General features: G+C 35.4%; 1 protein-coding gene across 3 annotated transcripts in view; it reads right to left on the reverse strand.

The window, feature by feature from the left end:
- The window catches only part of asap2a (ArfGAP with SH3 domain, ankyrin repeat and PH domain 2a), a 61,547-nt gene that overhangs the window by 11,221 nt on the left and 29,150 nt on the right, over positions 1-21,176 (reverse strand). For 2 of the 3 annotated variants that reach the window (XM_089120487.1, XM_089120485.1), the window contains exons 3-18: positions 20,702-20,847; positions 20,197-20,271; positions 15,224-15,273; positions 14,935-14,961; positions 11,482-11,611; positions 11,296-11,381; positions 10,232-10,307; positions 10,032-10,118; positions 7,902-8,005; positions 7,033-7,102; positions 4,773-4,860; positions 3,434-3,482; positions 3,176-3,342; positions 1,939-2,072; positions 1,391-1,485; positions 1,109-1,298 (exon numbers count right to left, since the gene is read on the reverse strand). In XM_089120487.1, coding sequence (XP_088976613.1) covers positions 1,109-1,298; positions 1,391-1,485; positions 1,939-2,072; positions 3,176-3,342; positions 3,434-3,482; positions 4,773-4,860; positions 7,033-7,102; positions 7,902-8,005; positions 10,032-10,118; positions 10,232-10,307; positions 11,296-11,381; positions 11,482-11,611; positions 14,935-14,961; positions 15,224-15,273; positions 20,197-20,271; positions 20,702-20,847 — 1,574 coding nt within the window. The remainder of the gene's footprint in view (positions 1-1,108; positions 1,299-1,390; positions 1,486-1,938; positions 2,073-3,175; positions 3,343-3,433; positions 3,483-4,772; positions 4,861-7,032; positions 7,103-7,901; positions 8,006-10,031; positions 10,119-10,231; positions 10,308-11,295; positions 11,382-11,481; positions 11,612-14,934; positions 14,962-15,223; positions 15,274-20,196; positions 20,272-20,701; positions 20,848-21,176) is intronic. The other variant, XM_089120486.1, reaches the window with a different exon arrangement.

Genomic DNA, 21,176 nt, shown 5'->3' on the forward strand with positions numbered 1-21,176 from the left:
TACCACACCAAACAAACAAACAACATGACGTTTATACAGTAGCTTAAAAGACACTCTTGACTGAATAGACCATGATATTTTGGGCCAATTAACCATACAGAACACTTAAGTAATCTTTCGTGAAAATATAGTCTGTTCAGTTTTATGTAGTAGTTTGCATGTTCTCCTTGTGTCTGGCTGGGTTTACCCCAATCTAAACACATGCAGTATGCGAGAATTAGAGAGGCTAAATTGTCCCTAGTAAGTGTGAATGTGTCTGTGTGTGTGTGAGTCACATGATGGGGAGGATTGGGGAAAGACCTGGCGACCTACACCGGAAATATCATCCACAAGAAAATACATGGACAGTCTCTCGCATATGGCGAATATGACTGAAATGGTTAATGAATGATGTTGATGATTCATGTGAAACAAAAATATTTATTAAACTCAAAAATCACACATATACATATATAGGGCAATATTATACACACACACACACACACACATATATATATATATATATATTAGTACTTCAATATTTTATTTTATTTCAAATGCCAATATATTAGATAAATCCACATAAAAAAACTAAAAGGAAAAAACTACTGTAATTTAATGATAAATGAGTAAGGGACCAAATGTAAATATAAAACACAAGTACATTTTTATTAATTAAATATATTTTATTTTTTAAAAATGTAAACATTTATTTTTCTTAGTCATAAGTTTATATGTTTACATATAGTCAACGAGACAAAAAATGTATTAAGTTATAAGCATGTATTTTGTATGATCCCTCTTAGTTTGTTAAAATAATGAACATTTTACAGATTCTGCAAGGTGATGTAAACTTTTGACCACGACTGTCTATATACAGTATATATATATATATATATATATATATATATATATTTATTTTTTTTCACCTGTGGTTTAGCATTAAATGTGGATTTAATTTATATTAATTGAAATAAAATTCTAAGTGTTAAAAAAAGACATTTAATTATTATTTTTATTATTTTATTTTGGTATTTTAACACAAACTATGATTACCATGGTAAATGTTTGTAAAGGAAGTAATTGAATAAATCCTATCAAATCTGAGGAAAGATAGTAACAGACTCACATGGCCATTGGCCAGAGGAATCGGCTCCATTAGGTCGACCCCCTCAGCGTAGACCTGAATGAGAGAAAAAATGTCCTGGGCCTTCACGGCATCACAGAGCGTGTGCAGCTTCGACAGCGCGTCGGGGCACTTCTTACGGGCAAAGCGTTTCTCCGTGTACTTGGCCATGATGAAGTCTTTCCTCGCCTGCCTGAGGCATTAAAAGGAAATTAAACAAGAATTAATTTGCATAAAAATACAACATCAGTGATGATAAATTCCCAAAGAGAAACTTTGGCTTACATGTCACTGGCTGGGTTTGGTTTGATCACGTCTTCTGCCGTCAGACAAGCTTCCATGATCTCATTAAATCCAGCATTCCCCACGTTCTTGGCCAGCTAAACACCACAACACACACATGCATGCAAACACATGCATGAAATCAAAACAAAAACTAATTGCATTTCGCCACTCCAAAGGATCAACAAAAGCATTTATTCAGGGTCCATTTGATCTGTTTTGTTACTTCATAATATCCCAATCAGCCAAACAACGTCTCTTGGCACTCAATCAGAGACCCGAGGCTTTCTCACTGTGGCTAATAGTTCTGCAGTCTTGTGTAATTGCTTTAATGATCCTAAATTTCTGGCCAAAAAAGCTTTGGGCTGAAATCATGCGTGTGGAATAACTCCCAAAGAGCCCAAGTGATTTAAGCAAACCCTATAAAGATTTCAAGTATGAAAGCTGAATTGAAAGAATCCAGTGCAAACTAAATAAATAAACCCAATCTTAGGCTTCCAGCAGCAGCAGCAGCGCTGGGCAATCTGTGAAATCAAAGATCAAGCACTAACCAAGAGCTCGGAGGTGCTGAGAACATCCAGTGTTAGAGACTGGATTCTGGAGTAGTGCACACCCAACTCCCGGTGGATCCCTGAACATTCGATACAAGTCAGGATGCCCAGGTTGGTGGAGAGCCACGTGGGACCTGAGGGAGAATGAGAGGGGAGAAGAAAAAAATAATTAACAGAAGCTGTCGATCAAGAATGTGTAACATCCAAATGGAACTTAAAAGATGAAATGGCTAATCCTCATTCCCACATTGATCGTCAAGTAGAGTTTTATCATTGATCAATTATGCAAATTGCTGGAGCGAGCAGTTAGCACAAACACACTAAAGTCTGAATAAAGGCAAATGAATAAAAAATGCATAATAATAATTATATTAATTAGAATAATAAACAAATGTTGACATCATTGTAATATTACATTATTATATTTTAAAAATTGATCAAATTAATTTGATATAATGAGGTACTTGTAGAAAATAAATAAACACAATCACATTAGGTAATAATAATAATAATTATTATTATTATATTAATTAGAATTTTAATTTCTACCATATTCAATTTAATTATATACATTTTTATGATGTTTTTGTATTTATTATTAGTTTTAAACCAATATTTTATTAATTCAAATTTTTAATTCTACCATATTACCGTATTTAATTTAATTATATAGTATATCTTTATTTTTTTCTGCTGCATTTATTATTATTAAAAAATATTAATAATGAATTATTATTATTGTATTAGATTATTGTATTTAATACATGTATTCAATCATATAATTATTTTATTGTATTATTATTATTTAATTAATGTAATATTTAATAAATATTAAATAAATGCTGCTATTATTTTAAATTACATTATATTTAATACATCAATTAAATTATATAATAAATAAATGTTATTACTAGCATTATTGAAATACATTATTATATGTAATAAATTAATTCAACTGTTGCATTCATTATTAATAACTATAATTATAATAGTAATGTGAGGTTCAGCCTTATGGTGGCGGTATCTTTTTTCTTCTTTTTTTGACAGGTTGTTTTGTTCCGCAGGTCTTTTCTTTCCTGACAGGTCCAAACAGAGCAGCCTATGCAAATTCAATTATTTTAACAGAGTTCCTTTACTAGCGCTTTGTTCTTCCTGTGAGACAATTCAAAACAGCCCCCCCCCCCCCCTCCTCCTCTTTCTCCACTTCCTCCTTCCTGTCGATGTCCAGGTTACTCACCGGGAGCTCCACAGTCACAGCAGACGTCGTTCCCCGCCATCCGCTTGACCTCACCCAGGATGGCCTTGGTCAGCTCCTGCACAATGTTGTTCTCGCCAACATGCTGGTCTCCCTTAAAGGCGTTGTTGAGCGCCTCCTCCTTGCTGTTCTGCAGAACTGAGATCCATCTGAGGAAGGAGAGACGCATAGATAACGGAAACGCTGTTGATACTTACTCCCTAAAACAGGACATCGCACAGCACACACAAACACACTTACATTTGACACTCTGGCTCATCCTCTGCCTGGAAATGATACGTTCTGTCATCTAAGAGTGAAAGGAAAAGAGAAAGACTGTTAGATCAAAGGACAAATAGATCTTGGAGAAAACAAAGTGACTAAACGATCTGCCCTGTATTCCGAGTCCAACTCTGACTAACAATCCCCTTTCACACTGATTTGAACCAACATTTGTCCAAATGTTATTATATTTCTTTGTTGCAAAATGTTGTGATATCCTTCATGAAACACAACAAATAGGCAACACTGTCATTTGGTTGTAATAAACATTCCTGGCGGATTTGATCAATTTGATCCAACTTAAAATTTCCATAAATTTTAGTTTTGTTTATATACTATTATAGTATTCATTTATTATTTATTAGTAGTGTTTATTAATATTCTGAATTAGCTTTTATTTTTATATTTTCAGATTTGATTGCAATTGTAGTTTATGTTTTAGTCATTTTAAGGTTTAGTTTTTTTTAGCTTCAATTTATTTTTATTTCAGATTCTAGTTTGTCATTTTATTGCTTAAACTTGCTTTAAATTTTATTTCAGTTAGTCGTTTAAGTTTTTTTTTTATCTAATATTTATTATTTCTTATATTTTATTCAGATTTAATTAATTTAACAGAAATCTATTTTAATAGTTTTAAAAAATCTAATGAATAAATGTCTGCTACAGATCTCATTAAATAGAGTTATTTCCGAGGCTCTGCTGTTTTGAATACACTAGCTGAAGAACTTTTTTTTTTTCTATTTACATTTACATTCTGTCCCATTTGTTTTCATTAGTTTATATTTTTGGTATGGGTGTGTGTGTCCACTTTTCAAATGAGAGACTAAATTCCGTTGAATAGCTATACAATGAAAATAAACATTTCGATTCAGTTCTACTGAGGAAGAAACGATCGCATTTTCCTCACAAGAGTGACACTACTGTGAGAATCTATTAGGAATGAGGAAAACTGAAAAAAAAAAACACAAGAGGATGGGGCAGGCAAGATAAGCTCAAACTCTCCCACTCATGGAGCGACACATAAAACTGAACTTGTTTTTCTCTCTGACATTAGTTTCCTGTGGTTAGATGAGATGTTAAAGGAAGCACAGGAACATGGGAGAAAATCCCTCAGCCAGGGTCAGTGTTTCCTCAGCCAATATTTCCTCATAGATAACAACAACACAGTTACACTGTAGCCTTTAAAAAAGTGTTTGTTTTTTGCTCTCAACATTCTCAGCTAGGTCTTTAGCAACCAGGTTTTAACTACGCTTTACAGCTCTCCCAAATCGGATTTATAAACGTGTGTGTAAAGTAATTGTGACGGGTGTAACCGTACGGGAGATGAGGTCGAAACTTTTCTTCTCCTCTGGGTTGTGCTTCACCTGGCAGGTGAGAAGATTGAGTTTGGCAGGAGGTCTGTTAGCCTGAGACAGAAACCGGAGAGAAGAGGAGAGAGATAGAGAGAGAATTAGAATTTTTAATTTTAACACACCTTTATTACAAATAACCTAATACTAATACATTCAGTTGCTACCTACAAGAGTACAAAACACCATACACACAAAAAAAATATAAATAAATAAATAAATAAACTCATTCCAAAATAATTTCACACAGAGCCCCCTCATAACACCAAATAAATTCAAAAGACATAAAATCCCCCATAGCCTTATAAAACCGAAAGTCAATTAAAATTCAAATTAGTAAGAAACACAATCTGCAAATTTACACTTGAATTGCGTTCAATTCTTATTTTTCTAGTGTCATATATCGCCTTCTTCGCTTGACCCAGTAAAAAAATTCAATAATTGACAACTAAATCGACATTTACGGATATATTTAAATCCACAAATAAACATTTCCAAAGAAAAAGAAGAGAACATTTCAGAATATCCAACATGGTGTGATACAAAAAAAAAGTCTTATTACTAAAATGCAACAAATTATGATTTATTATTAACTGCAAAATATTTATTCGTAATGGTTGTATTTGTTGTACTGAATTTAATTTATACCAATTACATTTTTATTTTTAAATTGCATTACTGTATCTTTTTTACTTAAATACAGGAAAAACTACACACTTAAAGTAATGAGAATCTAACAAGAATAATTATACGAAAAGAACTCGCACAAAAAAACCCTAATGGTCCTTAAACAGGATTCATTTTCACAAAAAACCCTAATGGTCCTTAAACAAGATTCATTTTCACAAAAAACCCTAATGGTCCTTAAACAGGATTCATTTTCATTGTGCAATATTTTGCTCATTTCTTCTATATCTTTTAGTTTTAATGAGATTCACTCTCAGACTACCTATATTTCACATTCACCTTTATAAATCCCTTCATAAATGTCCGTGTATTTTGCTTTTTTTTCCGTAAATATTTAGAGTCGTCATAGCTGTTAATTGCTGCAAACTATTTTGGGATAGTTTACCCCAAAATGAAAATTCTGTCATCAATCACTTGCCCTCATGTCTTTACAAACCCGTAAGACTTTCGTTCATCTTCAGAACACAAATGAAATGAACACGAGTAGAGCTGGTTCTTACTAAAGCTCAAACTTTTGCGTAACACGGGAATGAACCTCATTGGTTTTTGCACGTCAAACGAACATCCTTGAGCTTCTATTTACCACAACTGGTGTGTGAGTTGATGAATGTTTATATGTCGTTCCGAACACGAAAGTCTTACGGCATTGGAATTTGGAAAAACATGAGAGTGAATGATTCATGACAGAATACTAAACCCTTATTCAACAGTTGGATTACTCTTTTATACTACACTTCCTCTAATCCCCTCGCCAGTTGTCCTGGTCTTCAAGTCTGAACAGCACTGAGGACAAAGGAAATGGCTCTAGAAAACACACTAGACTTATGATGTTCACCAAGTGGCTAAAAGCCTATTGAGTTTGCACTGCACTAATGAGGAAACTGCCCTGGTTTATCAAAGATAAGGTGGCTGCCCCTCTTTTAATTCATTCATCAATTATTATTATCAATTATTATTTAAATGATCTTTTTTAGTTCAAATAAATGCACATACATAGTGACAAATTAATTCAATTCAATTAACAGAAGCATAACACTACTCATAATAATTATTAAAAAAAGAAGAATGTATTTTTCCAATTCCACTTATTTCCTTTTCAAAACTGCTGTCAAGACTAATATAGCAGAAATCAATATCAATTCCTCTATTAAATGGAAAATGTTTTTGTCAACTCTGGTTAATTACATCCCTAATACATATATTATATTTGTAAACCATCATGATGAACATTAAATACGTTTATATTTATTTAACCATATGAATAATAATAATAATAAAACTATTTAACAAACAGGGGAAGAAATGGTTTCTATCCTACACAACTATATAGTTAAATAATTGTTATTATTTATTTATTTATTTATTATTAACGGTTCATTTTTCACTTCAAAAGCTCAAAGTATACATTTATTCTCATGTGACAAATGTGACACGGTCACTGGCACTTGGCATTTCAACTACCCAGATGTTAGTTAGCGAATGTAGAAGCATATGAGCATGGAAACCAATCAGATATGAAGAAGGTCAGATGCGGTTACGTACCGTCCCGTGCGAGATGGTCAAATAACCGTTCTTCACTGTGCACTTTCTCTTCTGCCACACTTTCCGCAACCTAAGGAAGGAGGCAGGAAACAGTAAAAGTCAACAACAAAGATTTAAACACACATCCACTGCTCTGAACACATGATCAATTACACAAGATGGACTTCAGTCCCTGTAATGACGAGTGTACATTAACTCACGATATGGCATTTTAATGCACACTCTGTTATGTGATGCCAAAATATGATTACCAGTGTTGGGTAAGTTACTCTAAAAAAGTTACTAATTACTAATGAATTAATTACTAGTTACTAATTACCTCTTCAAAAGTGTAATTAGATTACTGTACTAATTATTCTCTCTAAAAAGTATTTAATTACTTTTTTTAAAATCCCATATCAATCTCAACCAGCTGAATAATACAAGGATAGACATGAATCTGTTTTAATTATTTCAAATAAATACTACGAAATTGCATGAATTATCCTTAAACTGACCAAGGAGGTAAAGGTTACATTATAAAAACATACTTTTTAACATCAGACAATACATTTTGATGTTAAACCCACTATTGTTTTATGTCTGATCTCATGACATTTCACACTTTTTCATACATATTTTACAATAATTCATACGAATTTGTACGAGTGCGGTCGTACGATTTAGACACCTCATAAAAATGCATACGGATCGCTGTGAGATCGGATTGATCTATACACAGTATTTACCTCAATTACATCAGAAGTAACTGTATTTAAATTACAGATAAATGAAGAGTAATCCCTTACTTTACATTTTCAAGGGAAAAGTAATTAAATTACAGTAACTAATTACTTAGAAATTTAATAACACCCAACAAAGATGATTACCCATCGCTCTTCTTGTAAAGGTTCCCGCTGCGGTCCGTCCCGTGTTCTTTGTTGCCCTGAGGCTGGTGTAGACTGTAGGTGGCGCTCTGTCTAACCTGCGAGTCCTGTGAGGAGATGCAGATTTGTAAGTGTATTCTCTGTACACACACAGCAGCAGTGAACCACTGGCAAGTCAGCAGTCAGAGGAAGCGAAAAGCTGTTTTTTTGTTTTTTTTTTACGGCAGCGTTGTCACTCCAGTGAGGAAATGGGAGCAGTGGGCTTCAAGCCTCTCCGGGGAGCTGAACTCATTTGGAAACGCACTGTTTTGGAACACAAGGCTCTGAGCCAGTAATGAGAACGCTTCCATTTTAGTACTAATGTTTTGAGCTGAGCGAAAGCCAAAATGAGCTGTATTCTTTATTCTGACTGTAAAAAGCTCGGCTTAAACATACTGCCATATCAATCAGAGTCGGATAAAAGACATCTGTGTGAACTGCACTCCGGGGCTTAGATTTAATGAATTAATCTGCATTGAATTTTTTTTCTTCTACATTTTGTAAACAAAATGCAAATGTGTAAATATGTTCATGTATACCAAGTATGCACTTACTCTCCTAGACTTCGTTGCCAAAGGTCGGTAGCATTAAAGAAGAGAAGAGAGCATTCTTTAGACAGGTTATTCATACATTTTGCATACCAAACTGAAAACAACACGGTAACACTTTACTTGAAGGGGTGTGCACATAAGACTAACATGACAACTTCATAATCATGTCTTATTTTATGCATGTTTGTGACAACTGTCATCAAGTGTCATTCGCTCAGTTATGACATTTTTAATGCAAATATGACATTGTTTGAGATGTCTTTGTCATGACAACTTGACATTACTAAGACAACACAACCTGTCATAAACATGACATAGCAGATTAATTATCAAACTTAAGAAAGCACCTAGCTTTATTGGTTAACATTACATTAAACTGTCAGGTGGTTGGTTTTGGCATTGCCTGTCATGAAGCCATTATAATGACCTTTTTAATGATAAATTCAATTCGTACCACTGTAGTCGAGGTCACAAAAAATATTCATGACACAGTTATAATGGCCTCATGACAGTAAATGTTAAAACCAACCATATGACAGTTTAACTTAATTTTAGGTCAAGTTGTCATGACAGAAACTGACATTGGTTTATGTTAAGGTGTCATAACAAAGACATCTTAAAGAATGTCATATTTGCATTCAAAATGTCATTATTGAGTGAAAGACATTTGAAGACAGTTGTCATGTCATGGTTATGAAGGTGTCATGTCAGTCTTATGCACACCCCTTCAAGTAGCCAATAGCCAGTTATTTGTATGTTACCGTTAATAATCAATAAAAAAAAATCTAATAAAAACCCAAATACTTAAATTCACACTTAAAGGGTTACCCAGTCTCACTCTTAGTTCACTCAATCTCTGAGATTTCATTTAAAATATCTTCATTGATGACATTTTATTATTTTTTTTTTGGGGTGAACTAACCCAAAAATTGAGAATAATATGGCAAAAAATAGTCAATGTCATGACAATGTTGACTACTGAAAAAAATAAATATATAAATTTAAAAATCCACATGATAACAAATATATTTTGTACACCTTTAGTAAACAAGGCTGTCAAATAAAAATAATAATAAAATTAAAAAAAATAAAATAAATTGCCGGAAATGCACACACCTGTAGTAATAAACAACGTCAATAAATCAAATATATAGGTTGAAATCACTATGATCCCAGATATATAGTGCGCTCTTATAATAAACAGAGCTGTCAGGTGTAACCCAGTAGTGTGATAATAAGATGGCGGGACATATAAAACGCTTAGTAGTTCACAAGGAGTTAAGAGGATTGTTAACTTATGATTATTTGCATTGAAATGTGTGTAATGTCTGTAATCATATGCTGAAGAAAACACTTAAGCTTAAGGGTGAGAAAATTGGCAGGAAGATGATGCGATAGAGGTTGATCACCAGTTCAATGCGATGTTTACTGAGAGAAGAGCTGAGCAGAAGTAAAACATTTTACTCGATACACATCAAACACATCACGGAGCACTGTAAATAGTTTTGACGGTGTGAGAGATTTGATTTGAGAAAGGACTAACCTCCTTCTGCTCCACTTGCAGAGATGTCTTTAGCACGTCCCGTAACTGGGTTAGCTGCCTGCGTTCTTCATCTTGTACCTGTTTGATCTGAAGATATCAGAAGTGGAAACAGAAGATAAAAATAAGAACTGATCTTGAGATCAGTGGTGTGAGCCACGTTAGGGCCCAGTGTGGGAATGCTTCAGCTGTGAATATCTCACCGAGTGCAAGTCTGTGGCGAGTTTTTCTATTGAGGGTTTGAGGTTGTCCACTGCTTTGAGACCATCCTGAAAGAAGCTACGACAGAGGACACAATGCCAGTTATTTTTTAAATAATTAAACACAGGCTCCATTTCAGTAAAAAAAATAAATTATATATATATATATATATATATATATATATATATGTATATTATAAAAACAACACTGGACTCAATTGACTTTTTATATATTTTTGTTTGTGTTCCACAGAACAAAGAAAGTCAAAGAGGTTTGGAACCACATGTGGATGAATGCATGCTAAATGACTTTCATTTTTGATTGAACCCTTAAACACGCCTTAAAATATACCTTAAAACCTTTTTATGCCCAAAAATGCTGTCTTAAGGCTGGTACACACAGAATGCATTTGTCAGTGGAACAGAAAAAAAAGCAAGCTCATGAAACGCCAGATACCCCGCCTCCTGGGAGTCTCCTGCATATTGATAGCGTCTCCCTGATGCCAGAAAATTAAATACAATACCCCGTAAATCTGTTTCCACTTAGAATTATTTTCAGCGAACCAATCACAAGTGGTCAGCCAGGACTCATTTCCATTTGCACATGGTATTGCATTATCATATATATATATATATATATATAAAATAATAAATAATAATATAATATAAATAATACTACACATATACAGTACATTATATATATATATATATATATATATATATATATATATATACACACACACACACACACACACACACACACATATACAGTATATATATATATATATATATATATATACACACACACAGAATGAATTGAGTCGCAGGGTGGGAGTTTATTTTTTTTTAAAGATGAACAATTTAATTTGTGGCAATTTAATTTAATGTCAATTTAATTCACGCGCAAGACTGCAAAAGATGCGAGATGCAAAATGCTAGGGTTGAATGTGTCCGTCTTGCACGTGTCAACATAGAAAAACTATAGAAAAGTAGCACAGTGTTCTGTGTGAACCGGCCCTTATGATGGCCATTGTTTAATACAAACGTTGGCATGTGGCCAGACTTACTTGCACTGTGCATGAAAGTATTTGATGAGATTCTGGAGCAGGTCGACACCTTTCTTGATCTTGATTTCGTTGACCTTGAGGAGGTACTGTAACAAACCAATGGAGAACACTGAAGCACACACTGCACAGGAAGTGCCTATTACCGCACCATAACAAGATTCTCCAATGAAATTAGTCTCCTCTGACCTCACACATCTGAAGCTGAAAGAAACGGCGCTCCTTTTCCATCTCTTCCGCTATCTCCGCTCCACTGATCTCAGTCCGGATCATTCCATGCTGTCGGGCGTGCTCTTTTTTCTCCTTCTCTATTTTAGAACTGCGCACAGAGATACACACACAGACCACCTTAAAATTTTGGATACACAAATACAAACACACACACAGGAAACACTCATGCAGCAGGGCATTCTTTTCCATATGCTCCAGCGGCATATTGTACCCCACGTTACGGATGCAGCATTTCCTCTGTTGGGAAGATTCCAGAGAGAGCCTCATGCGTTTGGTTTGGGCTTTTATAGGCTCTCGGCTCCAGCGGCCGATCATGAAGCAGGCTGGCCATTTCTGGAACCTCTGCTTTCAGAGTTTCAAGCCTAGCGTGGAGATGTGATCAGGAGATGGCTGAACACTAGAAGCCATTTCCAGTACAAAACATTTCTAGTCAGTGAAACTAGAAAAGGTAGAGGCAAAAAAGGATTGTGATCAAATGCATCAAGCGCTGAATGAAGTGATGTGTTAGCATGAGAAGCAATAATTTGGATTTCTGTATTTTAGTGATGGGGAGAAGCCAGAATATTAACTTAAAAAGGTTTGTGTTTTTTTTTATCACCCAAAAATAAAAATAAATTTTAGGATGTTTACGCGATGTATTCTTGTATTCTGATGTACTAAATGTCGAAAAGTTCTTCCTTTGCATTTTTTGCTTAGACGGTAACATTGTAAAAATGATCACCGTTCACATGGATCCGTGAAAACGACTAAAAACACTGTATTATGCATGCCAAGTCAGTAGTTGGAGATGTCACTTTGTAAATGCATGCACAAATTTTAGTTTTTTTTTAGACGATAATGGTATTATTCCCAAAAAGCTGTTGTCGCGTAAATGAACAGCCTAAATGCATACGTTTTCAGTATTTAGTTGAAAATGGTGTCGTGTAAATGGCCCCTTAGTGGTTGAAGGGATTGTTTAGCCAAACGGAAAAAAAAAAATGACTCACCCTCAAGTCATTCCAAAACTCTATGCACTTCTATCCTGTGTAGAACTCAAAATATGTTATTTTAAAAATTGTATCAGTTTTGTTTGGTTTTTGTTTTGTGCAATGAATATCAATGGGGTTTAACCTTATTTGGTTCTCAGTGTTCTTTAAAATATCTTGTGTTTCACAGAAGAAGTCATACAGCTTTGTTAGAGCATGAGGGTGAGTAAATACTAACAATATATATTTTTTTTGGGCCAAACTATTCCTTTATTTACACTTTTTTGATAGTGTTACAGAAGATCAGCTCTTTAAAATAATGTAGCTTTTCCAGAAATCTGTGAAATTTCAAACCAGAAAAGGAGTTTTTTTTTGTAAACGTATTTTGCTTGCAGTATTACGTAAAAACTGTCTCTTTTGACTAGCGCTGTCAAGTCTGATTCACTTTAGTGAACCTGTTCTAACACTTACTTAATGGTTCCAAAGAATATTTTAATTCAATGAACCGTTTCAGAAACTTGCCGACTAATTTGCACCGCGCAATGTTTCCACAAGCCCTTGGTTTCCTTTTTTCCTTCTTTTTTTTTTCACACATTTTTTTTTTTTTGTGTGGCTATTTTCATTGCAAAAGCTAGGTACCAATAAAACAATGTGGTAGTAAAATGAATATTTAATGAAATACTATAAATTAATATAAATAAAATAAATAAATTAAATAATGAAATATTGGGTTATATTAATTATTCATTGTCAATAGTGCAATTTTTTTCTATTTTTACTTCTTGTAGAATTATATATATATATATATATGTATGTATATATATATATATATATATATATATATATATATATATATATATATATATATATATATATATATATATACAGTGGTATGAATAAGTTTTGGCACCCATGCTAAAGTTGCCTAAAAAGAGGAATAAAAAAATCATCTTTTGGATATTGATCTTAATGCCTTAATTAGAAAAATAAGGAAAAGTCCAACCTTTAAGGACACAAATTTTCTTTGTGAATGAATAATGTATCATAAATAAATAAATGTTTTTCCTTAAAATACAGGCTGCATAAGTCTGGGCACCCCTATGTTAAATTCCCATAGAGTCAGGCAGATTTTTATTTTTAAAAGCCAGTTATTTCATGGATCCAGGATAATATGCATCCTGATAAAGTTCCCTTGGCCTTTGGAATTAAAATATCCCCACATCATCACACACCTTCCACCACACCTAGAGATTGGCATGGTTTTACTTCAGTTAGCCTAATAGCTGGTTTGATTTGCATTGAAAGATGATCTTATGGAAAGTACCCCATGCCAGTCTCTAGATATGGTGAATGGTGTGTGATGATGTGGGGATATTTTAATCCCAAAGGCCAAGGGAACTTTATCAGGATGCATATTATCCTGGATCCATGAAATAACTGGCTTTTAAAAATAAAAATCTGCCTGACTCTATGGGAATTTAACATAGGGGTGTCCTGACTTATGCACCTTGTATTTTAAGGAAAAACATTTATTTATTTATGATGCATTATTCATTCACAAAGAAAATTGGTGTCCTTAAAGGTTGGACTTTTCCTTATTTTTCTAATTAAGGCATTAAGATCAATATCCAAAAGATGATTTTTTTATTCCTCTTTTTAGGCAACTTTAGCATCGGTGCCAAAACTTATTCATACCACTGTATAAATATAGCTAACATTTTTCAAAGTAGCTTCCCCGACAGTGATTACTTACAAGTATATTGCACCTGTCCATCTGACAGATGGAAGAAATGAGTCTGAACAGACTCCCTCATGCCAGCACATCACTTCCACGGGTGACTGTAAAGAACAGTCCACCATTTTTACTGAAAATAAATCATGTTCAATATCAAACCAGTTAAAAATAAATTAACATAAAATGGTGGAGTGTTGCTTTCATCTTTGGGAGAAAGAAACACACGCAAACGAAGTAAATATGAATCGTGATTTGATGTTTCCTGCTGTTCACCTGCTCTCTCGAGTTTTTTTTATCAGAGTCTCTGACTATTACACAAACACAGCGAGATCTCTAGCATACTCATCAGCAGGATATTTGCACTAATGGAGCTTGCCACGCAAACTGCAATTTGCGAGAAAGCCGAAAGCTTAGCACAGACACAGAGATTGAAGAGAACTCAAACTGTAGCGGTGGTGACGATGAAAACCAGTTTAATGGAGTTAGGGCCAGTGTCACATTAGAGGCTGGTTTTGTTTCTTTCTGTCTGGAAACATGAAGGTATCGGTCACAATCAGACACCGGAGATTACATCCAGTGATGGGCAAGTGAAACATGTATTTGACTGAGCCAAACTGCCGATGATGGAAAACAGCAATGATATTTAAAAAGACAGGACCATAAAGGTAAATCAATTAATCAAATGATGTGTTATAAGAAAATATATATTACCCTCTCAGTAAAGAATGTCCCTTGCAGCTTGGGAAATATATAAAAAGTGCTCTATAAATGTCATACTGTGGCATGCAGAACAATCAGTGTGATAGCATAGGAGTACAGTCAGGAAGTGAGGTGGTCACAATGACAGCTCATTATCCAGAGTGCTGGATCCCTCATTTTGACAATCGGGAAACTGACGCTTCCTTTCAATTCGATTAATTTTCAGACTAAGATATAAATATAAGCAAACACGCATGACAGAAATTAATCAGTGGTTTTAGATTATTTGAAAATGACTTACACTTTAGTCTCATAGTCTTTCCAGGCTTTATCAAAGGGCTTCTTGAGATCCTGCAAGAGAGAGAGAGAGGATTTTATATTAGACAAACGTATGACTCAACTCTCATTGTGACTTCCGCAGTGTAACCCAAATAACTAAAGAAAAACAGACCTGAGCAACAGAGCTAGACGTTTCACTATCAGCATAATATCTGGTCCAGGTTGTAGAATTTTATGCAATGTGAACATCATGAAATGCCTTCAACATTGCCATACAATTCAATGTTAGCCCATTTGTTGTATTGAATGCTTTTGAGGAACATTAACACAAGTTAACAAGATTGTGGATGCATCAGCCAATCAGATTGGAGCTTGTGTTTTGCACAAAACTAGCAATGCCGTTTGAGACTTAGATTAGCAGAATAGTGGCATAAAATCACCGCTCATTTGCCAAACTCAGTGTGCATCATCACGCATGATGTCATGCTCATAAAGAAAGTACCTGATGTAATGCCAGTGGCTGCTTTTTGTAATGGCATCATCTGAAAGCTTTAGGGAAATTCTCTGCTTGTACAAACAGCGGCTCTAGCGAGGGTTTATACTAATAACAGAAGGCTGTGTTTGTAGAGGAACTATGTGCTCCGCTAATGCGCTTCCATAACAGATGTTACACGCAGCTCGAGTTGTGCGGAAAACAATCTCATCTGTGCCAGCGAAATGTCTCGGTAAGAGGAGTTAGACAAGAAAAATGAGTTCAAGAACATACATCCAATCTTGAATCATTGTAATATGCATTAGAAGAGACAGGAAGTGTCGTGCCCATTCAAACAGGGGTGTGATGTGGCAATTTTTTCATTCAAATTACATAAATGTTATGTCGGTTAAACAATGTAGAGCCCGACCGCTAAAGGATTTTGAAGGTCGATACCGATAGAAATATTTTTGGGTTTTAAAATCCGATATATCGGTCGATATTTTATTTATTTATTCTAAACTTGACATGATAGTCACAAATTTTGTCATGCTTATTTGAGTTAAGAGATCTGATGGGGACGTTCTTTTAATTGTTATTCAAGCAATGCATGTCTCGTGACCAACTCAACGAGTGTTGCCAACAGGAACGGTGTAGAGTGCCCTCTAGTGGACAAGCTATACAACTCCAACACTCATAACATGGTTCAAGCGTGTTTCGTCCATTTTTATTTTATTTTTGAAATATTCATTTATCGGCCATTATAACTGCCGATACCGATAGTTTGGAAAATGCCTAATATCGGCCGATAATATCGCTCGGCCGATATATCGGTCTGGCTCTAGAACAATGAAACTGAAACGCTGGCCAATATAGTGTTGGAGGTTTCATGCCTATATATGCGCGTCCTGGTGGCCAATATTCACTGATTTCCCATTCCATCAGTAAGAGCAGACGTGAAGTTTGAATTAGCAGAGCAAAAGCATAGATGTACATAAAATATTGCAATCCACACAACATTATGAGAGAGTTCAAAAGAGGACAAATTGTTAGCGTGCAGTTCGCTGGCTTGTTTAGCTCATTTGCTAGGCTAAAATATCATGGCATCCCCTACTCTCACTGCCAGCGACTACAGAACCATACTGGAGGACCATGAGCACAGGTGGTTCAAACATTGCACACTAAAGGTGGTGCCGTGTATCAGCATGATAATGCATCAATTCACACAGCAAGACTTCTGACAGAATGGTTTAACGCACATGAAAGTGAAGTTGATCATTTCCCATGGCCTGCACAGTCACCAGATCTAAAATTAAGCCACTTTGGCATATTTTGGAGGAGCAAAATGTTTTCCTCTACCAGTATCCCATTGTGACCCGGAAGAGGATTATATTTGTATCAACTTTTGTACTCAATAACAGCACATATTATATAGACTATTATATTAGAGACATTGTGCAAGATGTGAAATAACTGATTGACACAGACACATTAATCAAATACTAATGGTGGTTAGATGCAGGTCTAGTCTGCTGCTGTTTTCAAGAACATTCTTGAGGTTTGAATTAGAGAGATCTTCATGGCTCATTACAGGGAAAAATCTCAATAACCAAAAGGGCCACTTCAGGATTCAGAGAATGACCTTTCAGCAATTCAGCCAATTCACTCATGAACATAGAAAAGGGACAGAGAGAGAGAGAAAGAGAGATGCATATTTCTGAATGCCAGTGACATTAAACACCATTTAGAGCTGAACTATAAATCATCATTCCTCACCACACAGCACCAGGGAACATGCCTCTAACAAGCTGAATCACAATGCCATCACCTGGACTTTGAGACCACATCATCCATCAGCCAGAGGGGTCTAAAAAAACTTGAGTGGGTGGGTTTCACAGCTCAGCGGGCTTCAACGCTGACATCACTCCCTCTGAGGCCCACAAAACCGTCTACTCCAGCAAAGTCAGTGGACTGACTGAACAGAGGATGTGTCATTCACAAACACACACTGTAAGACAATAGATGCGGCTGAGGAAAAGACAGCAGCATCATCAAGTTGAGGGATTTTGGCATGATGTCAGCTTGCCTGTTTTATGAGGATTGCAATTCTGAAAACATGCAACTCAGGGTCAGGAACAGGGAACGTTTTGGGGTCAAGCTTTCTGACTAATTACAAACCGTAACATTTACATCAAGGTTAAATTCATGAACATTATGTATCCAGTGAAGACTTTGTATCGCATTTTTACAACTATATTAAACAGACAGTGGATCCAAAGACAGGTGAAAAAAACAGATGACCTTGTAATAACACCAAAAACACTTTATTTCAAAGATCCATTTGTTGACGGGTTAATGAGGCACAGGTTCAGGGTAATGACTGGAATGATGGCCCAAGACAAGGCCGGTAATCTCCACCCATTAGCGGCAGTCCCCTACTGCGCTCAGAAAAGAAGCACAATGCTGATGCAAACCCTTCTGACACCATTAGCATTGCATAACTGCAGGTTAACCGAGGCAGCTGCCGGTTTTTCCCAATCACCTCAACAAAAAAATCTGACACCTCTTCATTTGAGGTGGATTTATATGAGAATCTGATGCTTTTGCATGGGTTGAGGCCAAACTACTTGCTTACTTTAAACAATCATTTTAATTCAGTCAGTTCGCCAGAGTAAGAGTAAAAAAAAAAGAAAAGAAAGGTAACTGCAACTTTTTAACTCACATTTATTTTGACTATTTCTTGTTATTGTGACTTTATAGTTTCTTATATTAATAAATAAATATAATATAAATTATACACACACACACTGTAAAAAATGATTTTTTTTTTGGGGTGAAGTAAATACTAGTGAATAAAAACAATGTAATTTACTTGAAAAAGTTAGTTCAGGCAAGAATTAAAAAAAAAACTGAAGTAAACTCATATCAGTACTTAATTCAACCGAGTAAAAATGAAAGTGTAAATATCAACTCAATAAAATTAAGTAAAAATTACTCAACTTTTCTGATACTGGGGTTCCCATCATGCAATGGACCTTGAATAATTAATGAGGCTCATTTTTCACTGGTTTCCAGCTGTATTTACACTGTTTTATCATTGATTTTGTGCTTTGATGGGTCATTGATGGGTGCTTTCCATAAGATAATCTTTCAATGCAAATCAAACCAGCTAGGCTAACTGAAATAAAACCATGCCAATCTCTAGGTATGGTGAAGGGTGTGTGATGATGTGGGTGTATTTTAATTCCAAATGCCAAGGGAACTTTATCAGGATATTTAAATTTTTACAAGAGTTTACAACATTACGACATTTACAAGAGTACAGAGACGAAAGAGCAGCAGATTCTCCCTCCACTATTCATTTCAATTTAACAAAATACTCTTTTCGCGAGTTCCACCGAGTCCTATTTTTAGGTAACAGCAACAGCTCAGGACACGTGAACAGCGTGAATGTTATTAGTTGACCAACAGTGTGATGGAAAACAGATAAAAAAAATCTCTTCATAAAATAATAATATACCTGTTGCATTGACGACATATGTATATTCCTATCAGTTTGCACAGACACATTCAAATGAACATGTTTATCACAGCAAATTTTTAAATCAACACATTTCATCTTGGTGTGAACAGGCCTTCAGTATGAGAAATCATGCTGAGAGGCAGTGATGTTGTGAATGCTACCTCAGATGGAGAGAAACGCATAGGTCACTGTGTAACACATTACAATAAGTCACTATTAAGGCCCAATTAAAGTCTGTAGGGGTCTCACTGATTCACTTAACCACTAACTGTCCTTTCATTTTTAAATACATATCACACATAGTACAAACTGCACACTTAAGGAATCACATCACCCAAGCGGAATGTCTTTTCAACCCCATCACAGAGAGAGAAAGAGAGAGAGAGAGAGAGAGAGAGAGAGAGTCTCCAAGGAAACGAGACAGGGAGCTGAGTGAAGCGCCTCATTAGGAGTAAATCTCATCAGATTCCCCCCCTAGAGCCAACAAGACAGAGTCACGTGGTGCATAGAAGGTCAGGAGATCACAGTGGACATTAATATAATGAGGAGGCCTAAAGGAACACTCTGAAAATCAGTTCAGTAGCCGTCTTCCACATGTCATGCGTGTTCATGTCAGCATAAACAGACATACAGGGGTCTAAGACTGGTATTAGATTTTCCGCCAAACATATTCAACCAACAGCGTTGGAGATTGCTAATAAAATGTCCAAAAATGAACAACACACAATTTCCAATGACCAATGAGTTGTCCATTTCTGACAAAACAGAACATAGATAAAATGCACAAAAAGTAAACTAAGGCATTGATGGTGTAAATTCTTGCAAAAAGTAATGTGATTGTGCATGAAACTCAAGATCTTCATGCCAAAGAATATTATCTGTGTATTGGCAGACTAGCATGTGCCTAAAACACCTTGAGACAAGCACTGATCAATACGCTGCTGATAAACTGCCAAAAAGCAGAGAAAAAGCATTTATAGACTTAAAGTAATTAACTTACCCCTTTAACCCCTTTCAGATCTCCCTTCAGCAGACTGTCCAATGGGAAGGTAATGATGTTATTCATGTTCTGAAACTAGAGAGCGATAGCACAGCGTTAGACGAATGTCTGTCTTCCCAGCTGTGTAATTGTGCAATCAGAGATAAAGACACAAAGGCGGTGAGGAAACAAAACAGTCGATTGCAGCGGGAGATAAATCAGAGGGTTGAAGTAGTATTCGTAAAAACACAACGTTAGAGGAATTATAAATTAGGTTTGCAAAAAATAACAAGAAAATATTCCAAATCATAAATTACAGCCAAATGTTAAGCTCAACTTATTTGAGGTAAAAATACCAGTAATGGCTAAAACACCTTCATGAAAGGTTTCATGATTCACCCTGTAGACTCAAGATCAGCTTTTGGGCCCAGAGCTCCAAGCACATTAACAGCTGAAAGGTAAGATGTTTGAAAGTACCCATTTGCTCTACATAAAAATCACATAAATGCAAAATAAGAGTCCTCACCAGGTTCTTGAATAGGGCTGTGAGTTCCTTGGTGAAGACGGAGAACTTCAAGAATGCTGATCCAAGGTCAGGATCATCTCTGTACACGATATTCTCTCCGAACTTCTCCAGAGCTTGAGTGTACTGCTCCTCGTTCTCCACATGAGCTACAAACAGAAAGTCAATATGGTCTACACCAAAACTTAAATAATCCATACGCCACTAAATTCTATGTAGACTTTAACGGAATAATGAAAAAAAAACAAGTTTATCCTCTTACAACCTTATAACCCTCAAGGGGTTAAGGTCTACACACGCGTAAGCATAATACTCTTTGTAGTCGCAGTATCGTTCTTTTCTTTCCCTCATATTGTTCTTTCCTACTGTTGCTTTCTTTCCTCCAGATTGTGGCATCTTGTATTCCAGCATTATCAGTTACACTCCACCTATTCACATCTACTTTGTCCAACCACCAACACACAATATAGTCTATTTA

This window comes from Pimephales promelas, chromosome 15 (genome assembly GCF_988280905.1).
Source record: "Pimephales promelas chromosome 15, fPimPro1.hap1.1, whole genome shotgun sequence".
NCBI classification, from domain to species: domain Eukaryota; kingdom Metazoa; phylum Chordata; class Actinopteri; order Cypriniformes; family Leuciscidae; genus Pimephales; species Pimephales promelas.